Genomic DNA, 27396 nt, shown 5'->3' on the forward strand with positions numbered 1-27396 from the left:
TCTCCCAGATGATTAAAAAAAAAAAAAAAAACTGGGGAGCTTGTGGTCAGGGGGTGAAGTATCCCCTCTGATTTATTTGCCAGTTGGGACCTGCTGGATTTCTCCCATCCATTTCTCAGCCGTGCCCCTGTTATGACAGCCAGTCTGCAAATATTTGCTGACACTAACCAGAACTAAACAGTGTCATTGTACAAGCCGGTGATTTAGGCTGCATGGTTCAGCAGAATATGTGTGTGTTAGACTTTGGGATATACATGGTGCAGTTGTTTGCATTCCTGGCAGCAGAGTCGACATGCATGTGAGACTTGATGTACAGATGAGTTGTGTTGATGTTGAAGTGTTGTTAATGGGCTGCTTAGGAAGAGGGCTGAGCATGTCAGACACAAACACAACTGGAAGAGTGAAGGCTGTTTCCCTCCCTCTTCTAATCCCAGTGCATAAACGCGAGCTTCTGTGGATGAAGTATTCATGAACTGTGAATGCAGAGGAGGATAAACAAAAGTTTTTATGCACCTTTTGGTGATCCTGCCCCAAAATGGCAAGCTGCTAATGGTAACCTGTTGATGTTTTGAAAAAAAAATCATGCATTTGTTTTAGTGTTACGGAGATAGAGTATATCAGCTGTTTATACCCTTTATACATTTTTTCAATTAACTAAATAACTTAACTTTGTTCAGACTGTTAAAAGAGCCTCTTTAGATGTTATTATGTGGATGATCAATCAATCAGTCAATCATTCAATCAATCATTCAATCAATCATTCAATCATATAAGAGGGATACTTTAATGTCATAGTGGCACATAAAAGATGTTCAGCCCTGATACCAGCTGGTAACCAAATCACTGAAAGAATCAGACTATTAAACAACATAAAGCATTCACTTTTCTATTTTGAGTACTACTTTCCTAGACCCTTTAAAGATATACATACCAACAAAGTAAGAAAATGAAGACTTTAAGTCAGAAAAACAGATGTTATTACCTCCACTGTATGTCTCACATTTTGCAAGACAAACACTGCTTTATGATGTCTGACTTGACAAACTTAATGTCTTAAATGATGTCACTTTTATTCAGTGCCCCCTCCATCATCTAATCATTGATTTGTTTGCAAACATCATGAATACAATATGTTATTTTGCCAGTACAATGTCCTATTTGCGCACACACTTCCAAACACGCTTAAAAATGAAAAGACATCCTTCTTTTCTCCTTCACTGAAGCCCTCAGGTCCAAGTTGCTCCACGCTCATTAATCACCGATGTCATCAAGGTCATGCCCCTCCAAGACCAGTCATCATAGTCCAATCAGAGCTTGAGAAACTTCAGACGCAGTGGACTTTATTAGAGCTGATTTGAAAGGAGCACGTTTATGACAGTGTGTCTGCGTGGACGGTCAGCGATTCACATTTATACATTCAGTGCACAGCGTTGTGTTAAACAAGGCTGACGCAGGAGATCAAAGCTCTTCTGGGGTGTACACTCCCCTCCCTCACATCGAGGTCTGAGTTTAACCCTCTTGAGAATGATATTTTTACACGCACACACAAAGACACTTCTGATTCTCGCACTTGTTTTACCTGAAATAGCTGAGATTACTGGAATCACAGTGTTTACTGCACTTATCCATTGTAGGTTAAAGCCTTTAAATAATTCAGCAGACACAAAAAGACACACACACACACACACACATACTCAACCCAGGGCTCCTGTTTGTGGGTTGAGTGGGGCCGCTGACGGCTGATTAATCGACTGGGGCAGCCCACTCATGATAAGTGTGGCTAATGACCTGCTGAATAATTCACTGGACCTTTGCTGTGGAACAGATGGAAGGCCAAACACATAGACAGACATGTTCACTGGCACACTCGTGCATTTATTTGTACATTCATATGCACATATTCAAATATTTATAGCCACACACACACACTCCCTTCCTCCACACAGCAGGAGTCTCCTCATCTCTCTCCCCGGCTGTTGACACTTAGGGTGCTTCACATCAGCACCGCCCTCGTTTCTCTGATACCACCATCCAGAACTATCAGAGCCAAAAAAAAAAAAAAGTCACCCTGCCTGGCAATCTACACTGATTACTTTCTGTTCTATCACAACTTCAGTTTGATGTGTCACTCCTGGCCCCTCTCAGTGTGTGTTTTAAACACGCCTGTCAGGCCCCTTGGCTCTGTGCGCAGGTTCTTCTTTTTTTTTTTTTTTTCTGAAATCAAAGACCCCACGAAGCAAAGGTCAACTGTCGGAGGTTTAACATTCACAGTAACTTTTAATAGATCTGATCAGCTGCCTTAAATCAGCTGAGAACAGCCTTTGATACTGCAGCCAGGTATCTGTCTGCACCACAGGGATCCAGACCCGACTATCCTCTCGTGTTTGTGTGTGTTCCAGAAAAGCATGCATACACAACTGATTCATGCAGGAATGTGTTAGCGCTGTTGTCTGTAGTTTTTATATCCGATCTTGTTCATCTCATGTATGCGTGCATATCTTGGTAATCCCGCCGAGGTTTGTGTTTCTGAGAGGTAGCAGTAGCCAATGATTAGCCCCCCCCCCCCCCGCTCCCCCCTGTGTCAGCACTGATAAGCAGGGCCAGGCTCTCTTTGATATGGCCAGTGGTCTGTCAGTGTCCAGGCCTTAACTGACAGCTTATCTGCATGCTGCTCTCCTCCCATCTGCTGTTTACGGGACGGGAATTGAACTCCACTCAGTTGTACCACATCACCACTAGAAACGCTTCCTGTTAACTGTGCTGGATGGACATCTGAAGGAGCAGTTTTATCAATGCATGCGCAGATAGCTGTGTTAAGAAATTCAAGATTAGCTGTCAATGGTTGCAGAAAGCTAAACTTAGACCTATGTGCTAGGGCTTGATATAAAATCCTGAATCACACATTGAAAGGTATTGTCCTTAATCTGATTGTTTTAAATCTAAATATTGAAATTAGGAACCTTCGAAACATTTAGATTGTATTTCCTGCAGGGAAAACAGCAGTTTGATGAATATTTTCTCTTTATTGCAGATGTTTTGCTTTTCATTGCAGATCATTTTATCATGTGCTGTGGCAGTGAAAAACATGAGCCTTGTGTAGAAATAAACAACACAAAATAAAATGTTTAAGACTGTATCAACAATCAAGAGGACTTTTTTTCTTTAAAAGTCTGATTTATTATTATGAAATAAGGACTGTGTGGTAAAGAAAATCATTAATAGTCTTATTACTAATGAGTTAGTCCCTCAGATACAGGCTTGGTTTTGGCAACATGATTCTTTTGCTCCAAAAAAATGGAATTTCTGACATGCTTGTTTTTTTTTATCGTGCATTCTTACAATTAAATTACCGGTAATCATTTATTTTGTGTCTCTACAGAAGTGTCATCGTTGCACCCAAGAAAGCGGGCATGACACCGTCTCCAGGCACTTCCGCTCCCACTCCCGTCCCAGCAACCGCTGCGGCTTCTGTGTCTGGCGGGACACCTATCGACAGCGTAGCTGTGGTATCTTCTGGAGATGCCTCCCAGAGCACCTCTGCAGAGTCTGCAGCAAGTGTGTACACACACACGCACACACACTCACACGCGCACACACACGCACACAAGCGCGTACACTTGCACAGAGACAGAAAAGCTTTAATATAAGAAGGGCATTGTTTGTGAGGGAGCATGTTAGTCTTCGCCTGTGTGAGCTTGCTATGACAACATCTATATTTATTGAGAGCTTTTGCTCCTCTGTGTGTTCGGCACAATCATTTTGCTGAACTTGTACAATACAATCCAGTTATCAAAGGCTTAAGGAGACATCTTTCCAGTAGCAGAGATGCACTCAGAGAAACTCCTAGAGCAGCAATAATTTTGGCTTTGAGGTTAGAGTTTATAAAGGTAAAATACTTTACAATAAAAAATATACTAAATAATGATGATTGCTTGTGGAGATGCTGATGGAAAAATTATTTTCTTTTCCTACTATTAGAAATATTATACTTGGGTAATTGGAGATACCAGGATGAATTAAGGTGTATCAATAAAATAACATATTGAAGTAATACCATTTTATTGCAACTTTACGAGCAAAGCAACTCTCATTGAGCAGGGACAGTAAATCATGATAGGAGGGATCCTTTGTCACCTTTCTGCATGTGTGAATGTGATTAATGGAGTAGGAGGGTCTATGGTATGTGAGTTTAAGAGAGGAGGGAGTAAAATGAGGATGTCATTTGTGTGGTTTAAGGAGATTGTGCATTAGTTGTAAAATCAGGTTAGAGAGTGTATATGTGAATACCTGCTTGTGAATAATATCTGTTAAAGCTGTTAGCAAAATGGTGCTGCGTGTCAGTTAGCGGAGTTGAGTAAATACCCTTTGTGAGCGCGCGTGTGTTTTTAGTGGGGCAGTGGGAGGACTAATGGAGACGTCCATTTACTCCTCTTTGTTTGAAGGAGCTACTTCAGCTCGAGAGGGAGACTCTCACCAGGCCCACATGGCGCTGCTTAACACCTTACACACGCACACACATATGCACACACATTCCAGCCCACATTGCACTGTCTGTCATTCCTAAAGAGTTATCCCTGCTCGGAGACTGTCCCGGCTGGAAAAACAAGCCCACTGAAACACCAGAGGAATCCCCTCCTCCATATTCAGCTGGGCATTAGCTTATTTATGAGCCACAGGGAAGTGAATTTACTGCCAGATCAATCAAACACGGACTTTGTACCTTGTCTTTTGAATGAAGTCGTAAAGCACCTTTTTAGTTGTATAATGAAACGGTCACAAAAAACAACCCAGAGGGGTAAAATGGAATGTAATGACTTAATGAGTGAAAACAGTTCGTAAAAAAAAGTTTTTTTAAATTTTATTTATTTAACATTCATACAGGCTTAAAACCAATTCAAAACGAAATATTTAATACTATGCAAGTTTTTGATTTATGGCTGAACTTTAAAAAAAAAATGATCTCATTATTTAAGTATGACAGCAGCTGAAACATTATCAGTCTTTCAGTGCAACATTTAAAGGTTTCCATCTTGAAAACCTCTGAATTGTAAATTGATAAGGAAGATGTATTGTGCACTGACTGCATCATACCACTATCTAACCATAAAATTATACCCCCACTTGCCCCGTTTGACCATAAATTCCCCCCGTTCTATACATTTGAATGAAGACCATTGTATTATTTCATAAGAGGTATGTTTCCACACAGGTTTATGGTGCTACCCTGCTCGTATAATGTATTGCTGTGTGTGTGTGTGTGAGTTTGTGTGTGTGTGTGTGTGTGTGTGTGTGTGTAGCGTCTTATTCCTGTCCAACATCCAGACTAATAACAGAGTTCTTTGGTTTCTCCCTGCAGCAGGCGGCCAGGTTCCAGCCAGCGCTAGCCTGCCATCTGTCCCCCCACTCTCCCCTGTGACCCAGAACACAGCCCCCAATATGAGGTGATTCATCTTCTTTTCTCCATCTCTCTCTCTCTCTCTCACACACATGCATACACCCAAGCATACAGAGTCAGCTTTTTATACACATAATATGAAAACAGCCAGTTTTATGCACCTATTGTTGATATTTCTTGATATATTTCAAAGTTGCTGCCAAGTGCACTCACTGTTTTGTGTTTTTGTGTTGTTTGAATACATCTCCAGTATCTCAGAGCGTCTGGAGCATGCTCTGGAGAAGGCTGCTCCTCTACTGAGGGAGATCTTTGTGGACTTTGCGCCCTTTCTTTCTCGGACTCTCCTTGGCAGCCATGGACAAGAGCTGCTTATTGAGGGCACAAGTAAGACCCGGTCAAGATCCAGTTTTTTTAAAAAAGGTTACACATGTACTCGCTGCATCGTCGCAGACCCTGAAGAATGATGCGTCTACTTAATTGTTCCCCTCATGAAAATGCAATATCATCTTCATGCTGTTGTGCATCTAATACTGTGATGAGTGTGCGATGAGCCAAGAGCTGCTAGTCGTGGTGAAGGTTTCTAGGGGTCCGGGTCAGAGGCCAGGCCACTAATAGCAGTGTTTGGGATGTCTGCTGCCACCAAACAAAATGGAAAGTTGATTGATAGCTGCATGGGGGCCTGACGAAAAGGCAGGGGGAGGTGTGTGTGTGTGTGTGTGTGTCTCTCCTTGCATGAATGTGTGATGGTGCATGTGTCATATGAAGAGCAACGGTAAAAGACCAAAGGCTACTCCGCCGTCTTCCCGTCTGTGCAGCAGACTCTGGACACTTTAGTGGCCCCCTGCCCTCTAAAAGCCCAGGGCTCGCCATGAGGGATCAATGGGACATATGCTGGCCAAGTCAGGCCTGTAATACAAGGCCCAAATATGTATTAGTTTACAGTAACATCATGTCGGCTCATTAGGGCCATCAATACTATCTGTGCCTTGCAGATGGCTCAGGGTTAGGTCATCTTTGTGTGTTTCGGTGTGTGTAGCACATACTTATTTCCACAAGTACTAAGGAAATACATTTTTTTTTTTTTTTTGTCAAATTGTGATAATATTCAGTACTTTTTGATGCCACATGTTATAAAATTTCACAATTTTTGTTATTTAAATGATCAATAGAACCATTGAGTACCAAAGCTTTATAAAAAAAATTACAGATCTTCAGCCATGTTTTTTTTAACCCAAATCTTCCACTAGCGAAAGAGGCAGCACTGTCCTATTTGCACAAACATGTGGGCAATGTTTTTAAACGTTGCCAACGTCTTGTGCAATTGAATAAGTGTGCAGGAGTTTGCCTGCAATTTTTGGTAATGAAAACAAAATATTACCCAATATTAAATGCCTAAGATTTTCAATTTTGTTCCTCAGGTATCAAAAAAAAGGTATTGATGTCATTTGTTTTTTTTGTTTTACCGGTATCAAATATAAGCCTACATGTATTGTGAAATTTCCATTTTTTTCACTGACTTTTCCTTCTTCTTATTCCTCCAGGCCTGGTGTGTATGAAGTCCAGCAGCTCCGTGGTGGAGCTCGTCATGCTTCTGTGTTCACAGGCAAGTCTGGCATCTATATCTTTTTCTGCCCCCCTGTCCTCCTTCTCTGATTTATCAGGCTCACCTTGAGTGCAGTAAATCCACAGCCCAGAGTGGACAGTGAGCCATCCGACCGCCTTATCTTCCCCTCCACACTACCTCGTCTGCCTTTTGCACATTCGCCTCAACAATCCTAAGCGAGCAAACCGGAGAAAAGGCATCTCTGGCCGCAAATATTGGTTTGAGGGTCAAGGGTGGCCGACCTGTCCACGTCACCTTTGGCCCTTGTGGCCTGGCCAAACTGATGAGGAGGGATAATGTAGATTTGATGGTGCTTTGCATTGATTATCTCTCTGGGCTCTGTTATCTTGTGGGTGTTTTGTTGCCAAGTTTATTTAGCTGCTGCTGGATTCATGAATACTAATTCAGGGATCATAAGCAGGCGTGGGCAGATCGATGATCGGGGATGTCAATAGATCACTCCAGGATGGCTGATTAGCATTAAGAGACACAAAGCTACTGAAGGCTATTAAGTTACTGTGTGTTAACCAACATATAGTGCACACTCTACTTTGCATCTATACCTACAGTAAATGTGACTGTGTGTGTGTCTCTTCTGTCTAATGCTCTTGTTTTCATGGTATAGCAAACAAAAAAACACAAACACATCCTGAGACAAGGACAACAGATAATAACTCCTATTTGTTTGCGTCTTTCTTTACCATTTAAAACAACTCACGGAAACAAAGATCTCCAATAATACAAAAACACATCTGATTAATGATGCCTCCCTCACCACTGCGCTTGGCTTTTTTTTTTTATCAGCTTTATTTAAAAAAAGAAAAAGCACCCGTCATCTTTACCCCCCATCCACTGTCTCCTCCTTTTTAACCCCTATCCAGTTTGGTTCCCATTATTCACTTTGCTTCTTCTCTAAAAAGGTAATACAGTCAGATTACACATCTGTTTAGATGTCATGAGCCACGCATAGATTTGTGCCAGAGGGACACAGGGAGGGGAACGTGAGCCCTTTAATGTCCACAGACGAAGGAGTAGCCAGAGTGTGAGCTAGATAGAAAGGTAGAGAGAGAGAAGACTGACAGGCTCTAATGCACCTATTTGTCATATCTGTCAGGGTGTTGTTTAATGCTAATCTAATCAAAGGCAGAATCTTGGTGATTGCTCTGCTGCATGGCTCATACCTCAAGTCCCCCTTTGGTACCCAGCCTGAGCTATTTCTTCCTTTCTCTGGGCTCCGAGACACCCCACCCAATCTCCACAACACACACACACACACACACACACACACACACACACACTCTCTTGTGTACGAACCAAGGATTGGCTAGCATAGTGTTGATTGCTTCAATAAATCATCCAACCAAATTCTCTCACTGCTAATGCAAATGTAATTTTATTGTTGTGTAAAGGGAGAAAGGAAAGGGGCTGTGGGGGGGTGGGGTGGGTGGAGCGCGGGGGATACGCTGCTTTCCACTGGGGAGAATAAAAGGTGGGGGGGGGGAACAGGGACAGACTTTCCTCTGGGCTAAATTACAATGTATAATTATTAGTGTTTGTTCTCCTTGTGGGGCAGTGAGAGTGAGCCAGCGCTGTGATTGATGACGTTATTTAGCAGACTTTGCTGGGCCCTCTGGCACAGGAAGCTCTCAATCCACTCACAGGAAGAACCTTTGTGGCCATCTTGTAGCTCCTTTCCTGCATTTAAGCTAACCAGCTGTAGGAGCGGATGAAGATGATTTTGATTGATTCCCCCCCCCCACCCCCCCCCCACCCCCCCTCTCACCACCAGTCCTGCACCTTCATCTCAAATGGGATGCGATACCATCTCTTGTGAAATTTTAATTAATTTCCCCAGCTTTGAGATGGAGTGGAGCTGGGGTGAAGGGTCAGGAGGCAAGGGACCGCAGAGCAGTTTTTAATCAGGGATCCTCTGAAAGTCGCATTGGCCACCACATCACCTTGGCATTGAGGAGGGGATTGTAAACCGCTCTTTGATAGGGCCCCGATTTCAAACAACTACAACAGTGCTCCTAATTAAAGGACCATTTTGATCAGACATTAACTGTTGGGGTGGCGAGACGGCTTGTTCTCCACTCTTGTATTGATCCTCGCAGACTGCTGAATATACAAAATGAGGATTAATGATCATCATATACTGTAGCTCCAACAGAGTCTGCTTCTAAATGGAGAGGGAGCTGACAACTACTGTATCTGCACCTGCATTATTTTCAATCAAAGAAGTACTGTGTTTAAGACTTTATATTTTGGTATTAGACGTCAATAAGCACAAGTTGAGATATTTAGATTGTTTTGCTTGAATGGCAGTAGAAAATAATAATGTAGGACAATGCAAATCCATCAAATATTCTCATTAAAGAACCTGGAAGTAGAGATTTTTTTTGGCGTTTAAATTAAATCAGAGTTGCTTAAGATCCACTTGTTTTACTGTATTCTAAGTAACATATAAATCATTTTATATTTTATATTATTAGATAACAATATTTACATTTATGGGCAATGATACAAGCATGAAGTAGCATTCGGCTTCTCTTTTGTTATAACACTCCCTTGACAACTTTTAACTGTTGTCATTTTCCTCCCTGTCCTTTAAAAAGCTCAGATAAATATGCGATGCTTTGGTGCTAGTTTTGCAGTCATTAAGGCTTTAAGTTCTTTGAAATGTTAATACCAAGACTTGTAGGTTATTGAATGTGATTGCTGCCTCAAAGTAGCTCTTACATATTATATAAAACATATTGTCTCTGGCCAACCATGTTCATTTAGGGTCTTGCATCTAAAGAACCGCTCTCCTCCCCTCCCTCTCCGATGCCCCTTTTATGCCTTGACATGCTCCCTCTCCCTCTCACTCTCTCACACTTGTTTGTGCCCATCTTTTGTCTTGTTTACCACCAGGGTGCCGTTTCCTGGGTGCACTTCTTCAAGTATCTTCCACCCGAAGCATCTGATTAATAAATAAAGCGCTGTGACGAGAGGAAGAGCTCTTCCTTTTTGCGCTCGCTGCCGTCTGTCCAGCGCTTTGAGAAATCATCTCATCGGTTACTGGACAGTCTGCGATGAGCAGAGGCCCATAAATCTCCTCAGTAGCTGCATTTGTGTCCTGTAGATCAGCCATTATTGTCCGGCCCCTCTGTCAGCCCATCCATCGTACTGCCATTTATCAGAAATGCTTCCTGTACCTGGACTGGAAGGAAGGAAGGAGGGAGAGAGAGATGGAGTGGGGTGGAGCGGCTTTGGTTTCATGATGGTCAATCCCAGATAGGACAGACTGCTCCTCTGCACACATCAACAGATATACCTAATAGACCTTAAGCTAAGCATGCTTCAGAAATATACTGCATGGTAAACATACTTATTTTACATATAAAGAAAATGCTTCTCTTCTTTAATATTTCTTTTACTCTTGAACTGTCAAGCAGCCCATTAACCCAAAGAAACCACTCTTTTCACCTACCTCAAATGGTGATTAGAAATGCAAATACCTTTGCTCATGTATGTATAAGTCCACTTATAGTTTTATCAGTCTCTGAGTAATAAAACCAGGTAGAATGATGATGAACAGGGTTTTTTGTTTATTGTGTTTGCAGCATAAAAATAATTAATTCCAGGAAATTGTGCCAATTCTAATACCTCGCTTGCACCATTTTTTCTCACAACATTGTAACCTCTCCGAGAAAAAGGCATTACTCCTCTCTTTCCGAAAATCTAGCATTGTCAGACTGTTGGTATGGAGTAAAACATTATCTCAACATTCATGATCCCCATAGCTTGAATCCTACTTGCTGTGATTCCCTGACTTTTTTTCTTGCATCACCAGAAGATCAAGATTTTAATTTCTCAAGGAAATATCTTACCTTTAAATTTAATACAAGACTTGTTACAGAAAAGATATATTGCTAATGCTTATTAGCATTGTGTGCATTGTATATTGGTATGATATTATGGTATTAAGGTTATGTTATGATTGCAATCATCAAACATATTATCCAGCCCCAGTGTGTTTGGACAGCAGCAGAATACTCACTATAGTCTACTTTGACAAGAGAAGACATTCACTGTTAAGTGTTAGTGTGTTTTAGATCAAGTGGTTTGTTAAACTTGGGTAGCTGGTGCACTGAGCGGGATAATCTCTTAATAATACTTCAATGACATCAATGTTAACTCGCTAATCCTCTGACCACATATTATCATATGTTTCCCAGCCAGTCTCCCCAGAGTTAACCTGTTAAACAGATGGGCACCTCTCACTCCCAGTCAGCGGGGGACAAAGACATTGACTTCCCCAAACACTTGGCTCCTCCTGACCCTTGACCCTCTGACCTCCAGGTTAGGAGGAAAAGTGGCAGAGGCCTTGAAGTTTAAACCCCTGCAGTCAGGGGACAAGTCGTGAGTGCACGGTCCTCGTGCTGAACACAATCAATAGCAGAATCTGAGACACGAGGGAACAAGTTTGAAGCTTAGCAGCCATGAAAACTGAAAGAATTTGAACAATTTGGCAGAGTCACTTCTTTCTTTTACAATTTACTATTGTGCATAAATGTCTTGGTCATCATGTATAGTAATAAATTCTATAGTACTGTAGTACAATGGACACTGAAGGCCACAGGAGAATCTGATGATAAAGTTGGAATATTATGAGATATGTTTGAAATGTTACATAAATTAAGTCATTTTTTCTGGGGAAAACCCAGGGAGAACAAATTCTTAACTTTAAAAAGAAAAAAAATCACAATATTAAGGTATATAAGTCATAATATTGTGAGAATAAAGTCACAATTTTAGTATGGTTAGCATTTGTTACTTATCAGAAGAATAGTAAGGGGCTGTTTGCCTTTTTCTAAATTAGAAACATGGAGTGTCTTGTAATCTTTTGGAAATTCTTTAGTATAAGCTTCACAAATAACTGAATATTCAAGCTTTACTCTGCAGGACACTGAATATATTCCAAAGAAAAAGGGAGGTCCCGTAGGCAGTGATTTTATTAGAAAAAGTTGTTATATTACGATATTTTTCTTTTGTTCTCAGGATTTTTATTTTTCATTATATCACAAGAAGTTTTTTTTCTTTATTGTGGCTTCATACTTGTGGGTATTCGGCTAATGAGGACTCAAGTACCGGCACCTATTTTCATTCCCTTTATCATCTTCTAACATGTTTCTGGAATGCCATAAACTTCCTTGATTCTTACAGGTTTTTAAACCTTAGATAACTAGAAAGAAAAAATCCCTGTAAGGATAAAGTTTATTAACAAGCTGTGTGTCTGCTACTTCTTTTGAAAGTTATGTTGCTGTAAGAGATTTTGATTTGCTTTACAGCCATTTCTATCTATTTCTATTTCTCCCTCTCCCCTGTAACGTAGGCTTTGATGGATCATGAGCAGACCTTGTTGTATGAACCACTCGTGGTGCATCAGAGAAGTGGTGAAGAATGCGATGAAACCAGGGGACACGAATACTTTCACCATCATTTTGCTCACAGCTGGACCCACACCCCACTGTGCAGTTAAACAGGCAGGCAGGGTTCAAGATCAGTGCAAATCAAAAGTGTTAGTTTTCCCTCCCTCCCTGTTTGCCCTCACCCCTCGTTCTGCTCCAGTGCCCCTTTACAGCCGTGCCACGCGGCTCGGTGTCCCAGCCATCGCTCTGTAGTTCAGAGGATAACATCACGCTGTTTATTCTTCAAAAAAAGGTAACCCTCCTGCGGGACGTAGAGAAAACACAGCAACACCAACTGGCACTTAATTCTGCAGGCCCCCTATCGTTGGCAGCTATGCAGCCAGAGATGAAGGGCAGCGGGGTGTGTTGTGTTTGAGGAGGTAGGGGTCTTAGGGAGGATTGTCTGACAGGAAGTGAAGCCTAGCTGTGAGGAGAGAATCAGACAGAAGACTCCCAAAAGAAGAAAAGATTTAGTGGCTTTCAGTTTGGTTTTCCACTCGTAGTGCTGTGAGAAGCCCTCTAATATCTGGTTATTTATTTCTACAAAACACAATAAGTTCTCCAATAACTACATTTCCCAACAGTGTCCTCTTGACAGGAATTGTTAGTGTAATGTGTATTTTACCGAACAGGTCGCACGCCACATATACGGCAAAGAACTAGGGCCTGTGGCGCTTTTGTCTTGGACAAAAAGTTTCACTAGAACACACCACAAAGACTAGAGCCGACGGCCAACCACCACGTATGTTCTGCGCACGTGTGAGAGGCAAGAACTCTCCATGCCAGCAGGCGGCGGTAGTCTGTGATCGTCATTCCAAAAAAGGGGAAACCGGAAGAGGACGAGGAAGAACGTGTATACAAGAAAACAATTTTCTCACTGCTGTCGCGCAACACTCGTAATATAGGTACTTCTAATGGAGAATAATGTCTGATAAAAAAAGTTGAATATGGCACTGGTGTTGTCAGCCCTTGGTCTTTTTATTAGTGGAACTAGAATAGAAGAGGTGCTTCCGTATTTCTCTCGTGCACTGGCTCTCCTGTTTCGCTTAGCTGAACAGCTAATCAGAGAGATTCCTACCTCGGACGCCGATTCAACATGTGGAATCGACCAAAAAAAGGCCAACTGGGGCCGACGGGTAGCGACGGAGCTGGACACACCGCAAAAACCAGGGCCACGGCCGCTCACCGAAGGCCGGCGGTCTCCTTCATGTGTCAGGGCCTTAAGACCTTGCACTGTATTCTCATGTGGTTTCTCCCCCTACTATCCTCACTCAGCTGTAATGCTGATAAAATCACGACCTGGCTTCTTCGTTTGGATTCACTCTCCTGCATTCGGATCCAGGAAATTTAAATCTTGTCATGCCTGATTTGTTCGGAGACACAATCAAGAAATACAGCTGTAGCGCTTTCACTTTGACATCCTACTTTGGATATTTTGATAGTGTCGCTGATGAGGTTAGCTTCCTTGAGTTGACATGTATAAGCACATACATGTTCTAGTGAATTGTGCAGATTTGTGGCATAATTCTAAAGCATGTGGGCTTGGCAGGACATCAGTATTTATATTAAATTACACTTAGCAACTATGTTACTCAGATACCTTTTAGATCTGACACTAAATCTGTCAGCTGAAACAATGATGTATTTTAAAATTAGACAAGCTGTGAAGACACAGACACATCCGTTGGCTCCCACTAACAGACAAAACAAGTCAACAGATGGTGAGGTTTGTTGGAACTAGAAGAAACATGTGAGACTACTTCGATATCAGGGTTATGTAAGGTTCCACTAAAAAGTCTTCACCTTTACACTTTAGTAATGATATATTAATTTAACCATGGAAGAGTCTCATCATGGAAATATTGTTGAACAGAGAGATGACTTCATTTAATTTTCAGGGCTGACCATCTGTTCTTTCTGGAACTTAAACAGCTGTGAAGTGTTTAAATATTCTTCTGCTCCTATATCATGAAAACCCACTGACGTTCAACTGAAAAACCAAACTGTCAGATGTGTTTCATGATAAGTGTGAAAGAATAAGTGTGATTTTTTTTTTTTTTTCCTCCACTCCTAAAACAATACCGTTCACGCACTCATCTAGCGTTCCAGCATGTATTTTTCTTTTGTCTGTTTGGTGTTCGGGGGTTTAGGTCCTGATTTTCCACTCTTGTTAGTGTAGCCATGAAAGTGTGAGTCCATGAAGCTGCTGGAGACTCGCAGTGTAAATATTTGGACATCAGTAAATATTCCCTCAGTTGTGAATTTGATCACGCAAACACCAATATGAGTGTCTGTTTTCCTTTAAGCAGACTCGATGTGAACGCACACATGTGGACGGGACCTTGGAGACTTGAGGTGACACGCCGCTGTTTTTGAAACAAGATACACAACACAGAAGCATCTACTCTTACTGTAATCAGTCAAACAAACCACAGTGAATTGCATATCTGATTTAAAATGTTCTGTTTTTGATGGTCTTTCGAACTCATCTTCACACATGGGCTCTATACTTCGTTGTAGTTGATATGAAATTACTGCTCGTAAGTATGTGTGTCACTCACACAAGCTCAACATGTTTTCCCTTGTTTGTCCTGTTTTTGTAGTCGTAAATACACAAAAGCTTAATTCCAAAACATCTCCATATGCTCCACCTGTTATTGATATCCCATTTGTCGCAGAAACCTCAACATCACAGCGGTCACTGACACAAATAGAAAACATACTTTATTGTTATTTAGTTTCCATCTCTTTGCCTTTTTTGCAGTCGTATTCTTTGTCACCGTTTGATCAAACTCCTCACATCAAACCAAACAATCAGTAGCTCCCCCTCTCTTTAACTTAGCTCCCGCTTGCCATGCCACACATGACACAAGGATTAATGCCTTGTTCTTCTCATCTGAAGTTGTATTCCCACAGCCGTTCAGATCAACAAATACTTGTGATTATGAGTGATGCCACGGAAAAGCACAAGTGACTTATTTATTATTTCGGGAGAGTCGAGACGTTCCTCTCTTCGGTGTCGGAAAATGTTTTCCTTGTGTTGTGGCGAGCCTGATGTTTGAAAGGCGATTTGGCTCGGGAGGTCTGTGTTTTCTCACCATTGGTAGTGGTATATTTAGATGTTGATTATGGATAATCAGCTGTAATGACGGAAGTGCATGGCGTGTGTGTTTAAACTCAATGCCATCGTCATTGAGCCCAGACCAAAACAGAGCTGTCTTATTAACCCGAGGATTGAGCATTTCCATGAATAAACTCAAACTTTCATTCATAAGGAAATAGAAACACTTCAACTTAAAGCTTGATACAACATTGGCAACATTTCCTATCATGATCTAAGGACAGCCCTCCCTCTCTGTCCTATCATCTGTTCAGGAGGTCAGGTTAAAGGTCCGGGGTCACAAATGGCTGCTTGTATCTTCTCATCAGGAGAGCTGTGGTCATGGCCCCCGTTTGCGGTCATAAAAGCTGTGACACCGCTGACCAGGGCAGCCAAAATCCAATATTCTATCACTGACCTGTCCCCGTTTCCTTTTTGTCACTGCAAGATGTCCCTCGGATCAGGGTCATTGCTTTTTTTAATTCAACTAGGGGAGCCATTTCTTAGCCCATAATGACACCATTAGTCTTGCTATCACCTTTTGTCTACGTCCAGGAAATGCCAATGGCTATATACGCCCGTTCGTCAAACCTAATTTAGAACTGAAACCGAAGCTGCAGTTAGGCGATAATCTTTTTTTTATTACTGCTGGGGAAGCTTTCATGTTTACAGTTTTAAGAATCTCAAGAAGAAAGTTTTTTTTTTTTTTTCACGAAACCCCATAAAGGAAATTTAATGTCACTGCTTTTCTGGTTCTCCAGGGAGCGCCGGCTCTATTTACGGCCCCTCTTCCTGTCGTGTTTATTTGAAATCCAGCTCGCACAGTCTAACCGGGCTGGAATATCCCCACGGCCACAGGCTAACACTCATGGATAATGTCCTTCAACTACAGTCTCAGTTAAACTCCAGGGCCCCAAGGCTGCTCTCACACACTTCCTTTAAAGCCAAACCATGCCGCAGAAACCCTCTGCAGGCACTGCACTCCGAGCCCAGACTTCTATTCCCTCTGTGCCCTCTTTATTTGGAATACATTGTAAACACGGTCAATGCCAATCTGGTTCTGCTGAACAAAAAGCGGTTTTGAATTTAGTTTAAGTGTTAGCTTGTTGTCTGTATGACGTGCAGTTGGTTGCAGAGTGATCGTACGCAGGCATTTCACAAGAATGGTTTTGTTGTGATTGGTTCTGATGATTTTACTAGTCGTGCTGGTAAGCAGGGTACGCTGTATGGTTTTGAAAGTCGTCATATATGTACAAATATGTTTGGATGTCTATAAGAAGCTCTGGTAAAATGAGCTTTTTCCTTCCTGCTTGTAGCGCTGATATCCTCGTCCCTGTGGGATCTCTAGGTTTACTGAAAGGCCGGTCTCTACATAAACACACAGTTTCCTCTATCAGCTCAAGACGTGATGACAGCCGAGTTTAAAAAAAGTTTCTGCTTGGATGCACTTGCACATTCTTATACTTTCTCAATAACATTTCCTACTCATTAAAAATTAGAATCTGTTTCGGGACTTTTGTCGCTTTAATGTTGTCTACACATGACAGAAATGACAAATCTATGAATAGTGAAAGAGAAGCAGATTGACACATGGTGTGGTTCTTCAGACTGTAATTTATCTTTTAATTTTAAGGAGTAGTTTTGAAGTTTAGGCCCTCTAGCTTGAGGTTTGTTGTGCATATTTTTCCATCTCCCCCGAGAGGAAGAGGGGGGGGGGGGGGGGGGGGAGTGCTGCTTGGTTCAGACAGGCCCCATGACCTTGTTGCTTTATTATTCTTTTGACGGTTGCGTTGAAGGTGTTGAAATATTGAGCAGAACATGAGAGATGATGACCGTCGAGTTTCCCTTCTCTCGTTGTCCCCTCCGAGTTGAGGATTTAAAGTTGCGCACGGCTGCGGCAGGCTTGTTTAGACTGACACCTCGAACCATAACGCAAGTCAAAGAGGAGGAAATTTGTGTGTTTACATGTGATAAATGCACTCACGACACAGCTCTCTGCCTTCTATCCACTAGTTTGCCACTGAATGTAGCCTGTGCTGAACAAAGCAGTCAGTAGACCCTAATAAACCTTGAGTTTTTATTTGATAGTGTTAGGTAAGCTTAGCGACATGGACTCATTCAGATTTACCCAAGAAGAGCTTTTAACAGGATTTGTTTATGAACACCTTACAATTAAAAAATGTTTTTTTTTCTTGGGTTGAAAAATAGTTTTGTTGAAAGACTGCACATTGATGTGTAACTATTTTGAACATGTATTTATTTTTTAAGTAATTATTTAAGCAAATAACGGACAATTTTCTTGACTTTCTTGGATTTCAAAGTGAAAATCTTTGGACTGTTGATGTATCAACATCAATCAAGTTCAAGATGCTGTGTGCTGTAGGCTGTCAGGATATTTTGATGGATGTTTTCCAAGAGTGTCGATAAAGCTATTAATGATTATTTCAAGAAAAAATATAGAGTAATAAATTAATGATAAAACAACCGTGCATTTTCCAGAAAATCTGTAAGAATGATTAGACTCTTGTCATTACATATTTCCTGTAGTAGGGCTTTTTTGCCTTGAATTAATGAAACAGCTTGAGAGAGAGAAGTAAATGTGGGAAGTGAGAGAAATGGGGATTAAATGCACCAATTAGCTTAAGGACCGGGGAGTCAAACCTGGTACCGGTGCGACAAGATGCCATAGCCTCTGTGCATGGGGGGGGGGTCTGCTCTACCGGCTCTAATCACACAGTACCATGACATTTACTTTGGCTGTTTCCGTCAATATTTTCCCTTTTAAGGTGGTGAGGACCCAACTTAGTGTAATCATTTGCTTCCAAACTTCCTTATTTATTATTCTATGTGCTGTGAGATTTAATAGAGAATGTATAGAATTATTTTCTGTAACCAGGTTAGTGTATTTCAATGCTGTCATTGTTATTTTTTGTGTATGTTTGCAGGAATGGCAGAACTCCATCCAGAAAAACGCAGGTCTCGCCTTTATTGAGTTGGTCAACGAAGGAAGGTAGGTAACTCTGACTGTGCCCTCTGTCTCTGCAGCAGCACATCTTCATGATCCTCCAAACCTTTTTCCCATTTGCCACTTTTCAATTTCACCATTCCTGAATCAAATCAAAGCCCCTAGGATCCTCAAAGCCCATGTGATGGGATAGTTATTCAGAACTCTGGAAAACAATCAATGTTTCTGGGGGGGTGAAGAGCAGCTTGGGAGAGTGAGGTCGAAGATCCTTTAGTTCTAGGCTCCATTCAATACCTGCTCATCCCAGAGGGATTGGGGAAAAGGAGAGGTTAGGTAGAAGGTGACAGGGCCTCTGATCACCGGCTCCTCTGCGACACTCGGGAAATCGCTGTTGATTTCTCACTGTGCATCTGTCAGTAAATGCAGCATTTACTCAACATTCACAGCATTATTATATCCTAAGCACCGTAAAACTTCAAATAAAAGCCCATCAGTATTTAAGGCCCAGTCCCTTTTATGAGCCTGATGTTGCTGCAAGTTTTGACAAATAAAGGCAGCTCTTAATTGACGGTCCTGATGCATTTAGTGTCGAAATAGTTTGTGTTGTGCAAAATTAAGGAGAGACAAAAATTAAATTAAATTAAAAAAATTAAAAATGAACTACGTCATCTATACAAGACAGACAGAATGATGTATGTAATAAAACACGAGTTGATATAGAACGCCATGTCACAACTTGTCCTTTTTTCCCCCTATCTGACTCCTTAACCAGTACAGGTATTAATCTCAAACACCCCATATAGGTGCGACCGTATTAGGAAAGTGTACTTTAAGTCTAGTTAAAAGAGATGGGGGGATGATAACGCTTGTCTGTGTACAGGCAGTGAAGCAGGTTTTGCATGCTTTTTTACCTGTCCTAATTTTGGACACTGTTAAATTTTCTTTCTCTTGTAAATTTGTCACATGTCCGAAATAAACTTCACATTTAATATTTTAGTGTCATTCCCACCTTTGCTCTGCACGAGTTTTGATGCATGTCCAAAATAAAGGCAGGGTCATTATATAGACTGAAGTGGAAAAAAACCTGGGCTAATAAATAGAAGTTTTGCGGTAGTTGTAAAATTCTAAAGCAATCTTGTATATCTTTTCAATTCATTAAATTCAGATTAAACAATACTGCAGTCCACCTCGGTTCAGGCTTTTTTAAAAAGGCAATTTGTTTTTTTTTTAAAAACTGGGGAAAGATCCAACTCAAATTATTTTAATCAATTATATCATCAGGAAATCAGCAATTACTGAATAAAAACAGATGTAGTAGAATAGTCTGATCCCTGCTCATATTTTAAAAGGTCTCAAATGTTACTTGATGAACTTTGAAGAAACCTTAAAGTAATCACCTAACTTTGGGTATTTTATTTCATTTTTACACACAAAATAAGAACACACCTTAGTACCACGACTCTGTTTTGCAGTGACTCTGCAGTTATTGACAGCGGGGGGCCTCGACAGGAGCATAGAGGCTGCAGAGGCCCCAGCACCTCCGCTCCCCTGCTGCCCCGTGCTGAAACAGCAGGCTTAGGTTACAGTCATCCCTCTGCCCCTTACCCCCATCCCCCCCCTTTTCCAACAGTCAGTCCCAGCATGCCCCATCCCTCCTCTCTGGCCTCTAGTCTGTTATTGTTCCACTTTGCACAGTCCTGACCTTTAGGGCTGTAGAGGGGTTCCTTCGACCTATACACACACACACACACACACACACACACACACACACACACATGCTTACACACATAACATGCATGTTTCATTATCACTGATAAGCAGAGGGAGGAAGACTACATATGTAGCAACATGGGGCACAGATCCTCCCTCTTGTCAGATGCATATCATTAACAAATCAATTAGCAACTGCACCCCTTTTAGAAGATCTATCTGGTTCAGTTTTGTTTCCAAATTAGATTTTCTGCTTATTTTACACAGCTCTTGTTCAGCATTTTATGGATATTACATGGCTGTTCCTTCTCTAGGTTAGCAGATATTGCAGTGTTGAACAGATGTTTCAGATACTCTGAACCTCAGGATTTTATGATGTTTCTTACCATCTGTCTGACATTTACCCTCTAGGACTGTAGACAACTGAAATCCATATACATTTATGAAGAAAGTATAGGGATTGTTAATACATCTATGCAGTTCCCATTGGACTGATGTCCATTTGCCCTCTCCCCCACAGGCTGCTGAGTCACACCATGAAGGACCACCTGGTCCGTGTCGCAAATGAAGCCGAATTTATCCTGAGCAGACAGAGAGCTGAAGACATCCATAAACACGCAGAGTTTGAGGTAAGATGCTGAAACTTAGGAGAAATATAGAAACCATTAATACCATTTCTTAGACTTTAAGATAATCAAATTGTCCATAGATATATCCACGTACATCTATGCAAAGTATTTAGATTTTTACAGGTGTTAGCCTTTCCAAGTTTTGAATGACACAAACAACATTGAAGTTCTTAACTAAAAGCAGAAACTTGGGGACGCTGGTGGTGCAGTGGTTAGTGCGCGTGCCTCCATGTATGGAGGCTATAGTCTTCCAAGCGGGTGGCCCAGGTTCGAATCCCGCCTGTGGCTCCTTTCCCGCATGTCATTCCACTCTCTCTCTCTCTCTCTCTCTCTCTCTCTCTCTCTCTCCCTGATTTCCCACACTATCCACTGTCCAATCTCTCCATCAAAGGCACAAAAAGCCCCAAAAAAAAATCTTAAAAAAAAAAAAAAAGGTTGTTTTAAACTTCAGCAAAGATAAGATAGCAATGCATGTAATATATGTGAAGCTTTTAGTACTATAGCTAGCTGGAGGTATAATGCAGTTACAGTTTGCACAGATCAAGTTATTTTCTGAGGTGAGGTCAATGAGCAATAACGCTGTTACAAGCCAGACAACGGCCAACTGAAAAACCTCATAAGCATTTATCAACAAATCCTTATCTTCAACATGTTTTGCTACGGTCTTCCATAGAGTCTGGTCCAAAGACCTTTCGAGATAAGATACATTTCTTCTTTATTTGTAGCCCTTGAAGTATCAGGGAAGATTCTGAGATCAAGCAGGTGAAATATTGCTATTCTTGGATATATTGCTATTCTTTGTACCATGAGATCCTGTAACTGTCATATTTTGTCTTCAAGATCCAAAGAAACTTTATGCTTGCAAAGTTAAGACAATTTGAAGCTTTAGGCCTATCACACTACGACTGCTCTGATAGAAATGTTAAAGGGTTTAATATTCCCGTCACTGAGAGCATAGAGGAGCTGATCCAATAACTACTTAAAGTTTGTCCATCACATTTTAATATCTGTCACAGCAAACCTGGAGGATAAATGTTTACTTTTCAAACATAGAAACACACACAGACCTACACACACACTGAAGTAGTTTTAGGTTGGAGATCATACTTGGCAGATTTTACTAACCAAACATTGTGTGGGGTTAATTTATCCCCGTTCCTCTCCGTCTAACTGCAGGCTCTCCCCTGAAACATAACTTCTCCCCCCTCCTCTTCCCACCCGTTCTCCACACAAATGTTGCCATTCACGCATAGCCGCCAGGCCAGTTCTACCCTGACCCATGGGCATCCTTCTCTACACCTCTCTCCCCAGTCCAACTCTGCTAAAATCCCATCCCTCTGCTTTCTAGATCTCACCAAGATCATTTCCTGTCCTGCAGAGATCCTGTCCATTATACTCCCGCTGGGGGAGTATTTTGCCAGTGACAGGAATATGGCATTCTCTGCTCTTTTTTTTCCCCTCCCTCAGTCATTTCTCAGGAACCTGCCAGCACTAAAAGCTGCAGACAGACCTGAGAGGTGCAAGCCTGAAGGGCTGACTGTGTGCAAGCCCATCACCTTCAACCCCTCTGTCCCCCATATGCCCCAACTTTGCAGTAAAATGTGATGCTTTTTTAAGGTTCATGGAAGGGACTCTCTTATTCGTGTAAAGAGTAATCCCTTGAGAGTGTTGAAAGTCAACCAGTGAGATGGGGGGAACAACTCTTGCACATGAGAGTTTTATCTGTGATTGCTATGTTTTTCTCTCTTTTGTTGGATTGGTTCTCTTTCTCTGAAACTGTCATCCAGTTGTTGTGAAATCTTATTTCTCAGTTTGCTCAATATGTCATCCTCAGATATTTATCGGACACGATCTGACCTTAACATTCTCAACACATACTTGCAGAGCTTGATTTGTACGACCAGATCGATGTTGCAGATTTTTTTTTTTCCCTCTGTATACTTTTTGAAAAGGTGTACGATCTGTGTGCTCTGGCAAAAGTGCATATAAAGTATGTCAGGTTAGTCAGCTGTCTCCATTTGGCTCAGAGCATGTTGCCTGACCCCCAGACAGACAGACAGACTTGGCAGCCAGTCTGCACATGACGGTCCCAAATGATTCTGCTCTGCCTCAGCCTCTTGCTGTGGCTGCAGGCCACATGTTCTCTGTTTAACAATGTAACTGTTACTTTTAATGTTCTGAAACGTTCAGGCATTACTCCCTGATTCCTGAACTTGGCATACCACAGTTTGGTATGCATGTATTAGCCTGACCAAGATTTCTTTATATTCATTTTTCTATTTGTTGCAAGTTCTCCTCCCTGGGTTTAGGTGTATTCCATTCTATACTTCATAACTTTTTCTACTCACCTTCTGCTCTCTAAAACTAACATATATCCTAAATATAAAAGCCCCACCAATCTGTCGTTCAGCTGATTTTTATTTTTAAAGTGATTTTTCTGGCCACTGCCTTTGTTAGATAGGACATCTGAAGAGACACAGGAAATGTTGGGAGGAAAGAGTGGGGGGGGGGGGGGTGGGGGATGACATGCAGCAAAGGGCCGAGATGGGATTTGAACCCATGGCCACTGCAATGAGGACTCAACCATCTCTACATTGGGCGGCAACATAACCACTTAGTTATAGGCGCCCCGCTCAGCTGATTTGAATTGTTGTTAATCACATAAATATCTGTCTGTTCATGTTTACTGATGTGCATAAATAATAAGCTTTGTTTACAAAACATTCAATGTAAGAAATCATGTCTCAGGGTGATTGAGTCTTCTGTCATCATTACATTGTCTACCAGGCCGAGTAGGCCTAATTATCACAGATAAAAATGCTTAAAGCACTGTCTGCAACACATGTAGCAGATCATTTCAGCTGAGCCAAAGGTTGACTACAAAAGCCTTGGCTGAAAATGTATCATAGATGATAGACTTTTAAAAAGCCTTTAATAAGGCTTGTTGTTTAAGAAAGTAACCTCACACTGTAAGTACCTTTGCGTCCCTATATCAGTGCAAAATCTGTACAAAAGATGTATTTTCATTTCAGCTCATGATATGAGCTGATATATGATGCCATTTCACTATTTGTTCTTTTTTTTCCCATCTCCATCCCCTAAACCATTACTGGTATAAATCTCAAACACCTCATACAGTCGTGACTCTATTAGGAAAGTGTACTTTATGTCTAGATTGAAGAGATGGGAAAAAGCATTAGCTGTTTAACTAATAACTTAAAATCCTATTTTATAAAAGCCTTAAGTCAATAGTTATGTTTAAACCAGAATGCATTTGAAAACAAGGCGTAAAAACATGGCAAGAAATAGTCCTTGGTTCATGTTTGGAGAGAGAGAACTAATGACAGGCAACTGAGCATGAGGTCATCTCTGGTTTGTTATTTAGTGGTTGGTGTTCACCATGCTTTGTACGGTCATATTAGTAAACTATGTACTTAAAAGGACATCATGGGCCTGTATTAGGACAGTACAGTATGCTGTGCATTAAGACCAGGGTTTTACATGTGTAGAAGGAGCAGTACTATCAGTTGATCTGTCACCTAAATTACTGCGAAAAATACAACTAATAGAAAGCTATAACTTTCCGTGAGTTGTATTTCCTGTTGTCATCTGAAACTTGCTCTACCTTTGCAATCTTCCAGCTGTCCTTAATCAGATAGCCACCGTAGCTCGTCCCAAACTATGCTTCACGATTGAATTCCCCACTTAAATGCAGTTGCTCCTCAGTGACCTCTGAGAAGAAGTGAAGCCCTGATAAGTCTTGCTCTGATATTGCTGTATTGATTTTTTTTGGTGCTTCTACACGAGCTCTGCTTGAGCCTGCTGGAGTTTCATTTTGCACCGCCACAATAAAAATAACAGGCCAATGAAACATCCCCCCTGAGGATGGGGGTTGGAGGGTTTTGAAATAATAATTTTCAGCTATGTCCCAGTTTTGTTGGAGTTTTTTCCTCTGTATTGTGTTGCAGAGACACACTGCACAGGTTGCTCTGTGAGAACTGAAGCTCAAAACAGGCTCCCAAAATGACTCATTTTGGTTTTATTGTGTTACACTGAAAATAAGGAGCTTTACTGAGTCAAACAGCATCAGTCGTCAAAATATAATCTGTATCCTCCCTCTCTTTACTATTCTGCATTTAATAGTTCTTGTTCTTGTCAATAGCAGTTGCAAATTCCCACCAAGGCCCCAGAAACAAGAATAATTCAATACATAAAAACACATTTATGTTTGCTCCTTGTCAGGGTTCATATCCTTGTCAAGACAGTGATAGAGGATTTAGATACCCGTTTCCCTCAGAGACATGACATATGCTTCCTCTCTCTCTCTCTCTCTCTCTCTCTCTCCCACTCCCACTCTCACTAGCACTCTGCGGGACAGAATTGAGTTATCTCTGGCCCTGAGAGTAAGTTATTACAGTGGTCTTAGGGTGAAACAGATGAAGATAACTAGGGGGGAAATCCAATTACCTTTTAGGGTTCTCTATCTAAAAGGATCCTCTAATGTAAAGGAGATCTGCAGATCGGATGCTGCCGTCCAGCACTGCAAATGATGGACTCTGATATCTTCCACAGGAGCAGGAAGGAGAGGGAGCCAGAGAGATAGTGGGGAGCAGAGAGAAATCGAACTCCTTCTTTTTATGGGGTTGTTCATTAGGAATGAAATGTGGTGGGCTCAGGGGCACAAGGGCAGATGAGAAGGGCCAGATAGGGAAGACCCCAGCCATTTCTATTCTTCTGTACTCTTCCCGTCTGCTCAATCTTTTTTTTATACACCCCCCCCCTCTTTGATTCATCCTGGGCTGTTATATGGAGTAATTGAATTGACTGTCTGAGATCCAGTGAAAGCCAGACGATAACGGCTAATTAGTGCCTGGCGTCATTGTCTTCTCTCTGCTGAGCTTGTAAAACGATCCGTTCCTTCTCCCCACGTTAATGACATTAACATTGAGCTGATGCTCATTATGTTCCATTATCATAGCACCGCTCTCTGGAAACTTGTGCATCATGGACCTGAGCGTCACAGGAACAACCCCGGATAGGATGTAATGGAATAGCTTGAATTGTGTCCAGATTCTACCTTATTTAAGTTCATCTTAATTTGAATATTACCAGCAGGCAGATCAGTGTTCTGACTCCGCAAAACAAGTCTTTTAAAGAGAATTCATTTATGTATTAAAACAGATGCTGTCTGATGTAGGTTTCTCAAAAACGCACAGGAAGCGTGAGAGAATCACAACTCCCGAAGGCTATTTCTGCCACACTGTTCACAGGACTCTGACTGATAGGTGCCACCAACTGTAGCTTGCTGTCATGTAGTTGTTACAACGTTAATGTAGTGTGTCAGCATGGCTGAATGCTCGGACACCTCATTATGTTCAAAACAGCTGTCAAAAGGGTGAGAGGAAAACAACAGGAACATGTCTGTGTTTGTGATTGCATTGTTGCAAAACCATCAGGATGTGGAGGCAAAACTTGTCACGATTGGAAAGCATCCTTTTGTATCCCATCTTGGTAGATAATTTTTTTACTGTACAGAAAGGGCTTTTGTTAAAAAGGACGGGTGAAGTTGGCTACTCTGGATTTTTGGAAAACAATAGTCCCATTTACACTGACTTGTTCACGTAATGAAGTCCCCGGGTACCTCTTCTGCAGCTGCCATCATTATGTGCAGCCAACAAACCCGGGAAAATATAACTTCACTCCACAGCTTCCTTTGACACAGTCTCTTAAGATGGTGGTAGTATATTTTCTTTGTTAGATTATTGTTGGGCCTGTATTTGACAGGACAGATGTAGAGACATAGGAAAGGTGGGGAGAGAGAGTGCAAGATGATATCCTCTGTCTGGATGATCCTGCCGCTAGTGCAACAAGAACTGAAGCCTCTGTACACAGGGTGCCTGCTCTACCAACTGACCAAAACTGTGTTCATTTTTACCTTTAATCAGCTGAAGTTGAGATGCATTTCTGATCAAAAATGTTCATGGACATTTTGGGTTTTTTAGCTTATGAAAAGCAAAGCTATAGCTGTGTGGATTAGCTTGATATAACATTTTTTATTATTATGAAACAAAACAAACAAAAAAACAAAACACTTTTGGTTGATTACATTTCATATTTGAGATACAATTTTTGATTGAAATTGACCCTGAGCTTGGTGCTTCTTCACTGAATCCATGATTTCAGGCCACCGCCAGTGCAGAGGACCTGTATTTTTCATCTGGTCACATCATTCCTTCATTTGACTATTTTTCACCTCCAGGCGACAGTTTCAACATGTATGATTTTTCACTCGGGACGACCTTGAAGGTGAGCTGGGGTTATCATAAAAAGATGGCAGCAACACAGACAAATGTTGCAAAGGAGAGTACGCAGTTTTGCAGGGAAAAGAGGGTTCCTGTGTAGAGGAGATGAAGGAGCTGCCAGCTGAGCATGGTGACCAGTCCATTAAAGATCGGCCACAGACAGTATGTGGGGAGGAGCAGGCAGGAGGAGGAGGAGGAGGAGGAGAGAGATACTTTGATAAGTGTTGCGCCTGTGTTAA

General features: G+C 41.5%; 1 protein-coding gene across 3 annotated transcripts in view; it reads left to right on the plus strand.

Annotated features, from left to right (window-relative positions):
• lrba (LPS-responsive vesicle trafficking, beach and anchor containing) overlaps positions 1-27396 on the plus strand; it is a 188254-nt gene that overhangs the window by 61083 nt on the left and 99775 nt on the right. For all 3 annotated transcript variants that reach the window (XM_065956897.1, XM_065956901.1, XM_020628906.3), the window contains exons 30-35: positions 3380-3555; positions 5357-5441; positions 5646-5779; positions 6937-6998; positions 18497-18561; positions 20747-20855. In XM_065956897.1, coding sequence (XP_065812969.1) covers positions 3380-3555; positions 5357-5441; positions 5646-5779; positions 6937-6998; positions 18497-18561; positions 20747-20855 — 631 coding nt within the window. The remainder of the gene's footprint in view (positions 1-3379; positions 3556-5356; positions 5442-5645; positions 5780-6936; positions 6999-18496; positions 18562-20746; positions 20856-27396) is intronic.

This window comes from Labrus bergylta, chromosome 1 (genome assembly GCF_963930695.1).
Source record: "Labrus bergylta chromosome 1, fLabBer1.1, whole genome shotgun sequence".
NCBI classification, from domain to species: domain Eukaryota; kingdom Metazoa; phylum Chordata; class Actinopteri; order Labriformes; family Labridae; genus Labrus; species Labrus bergylta.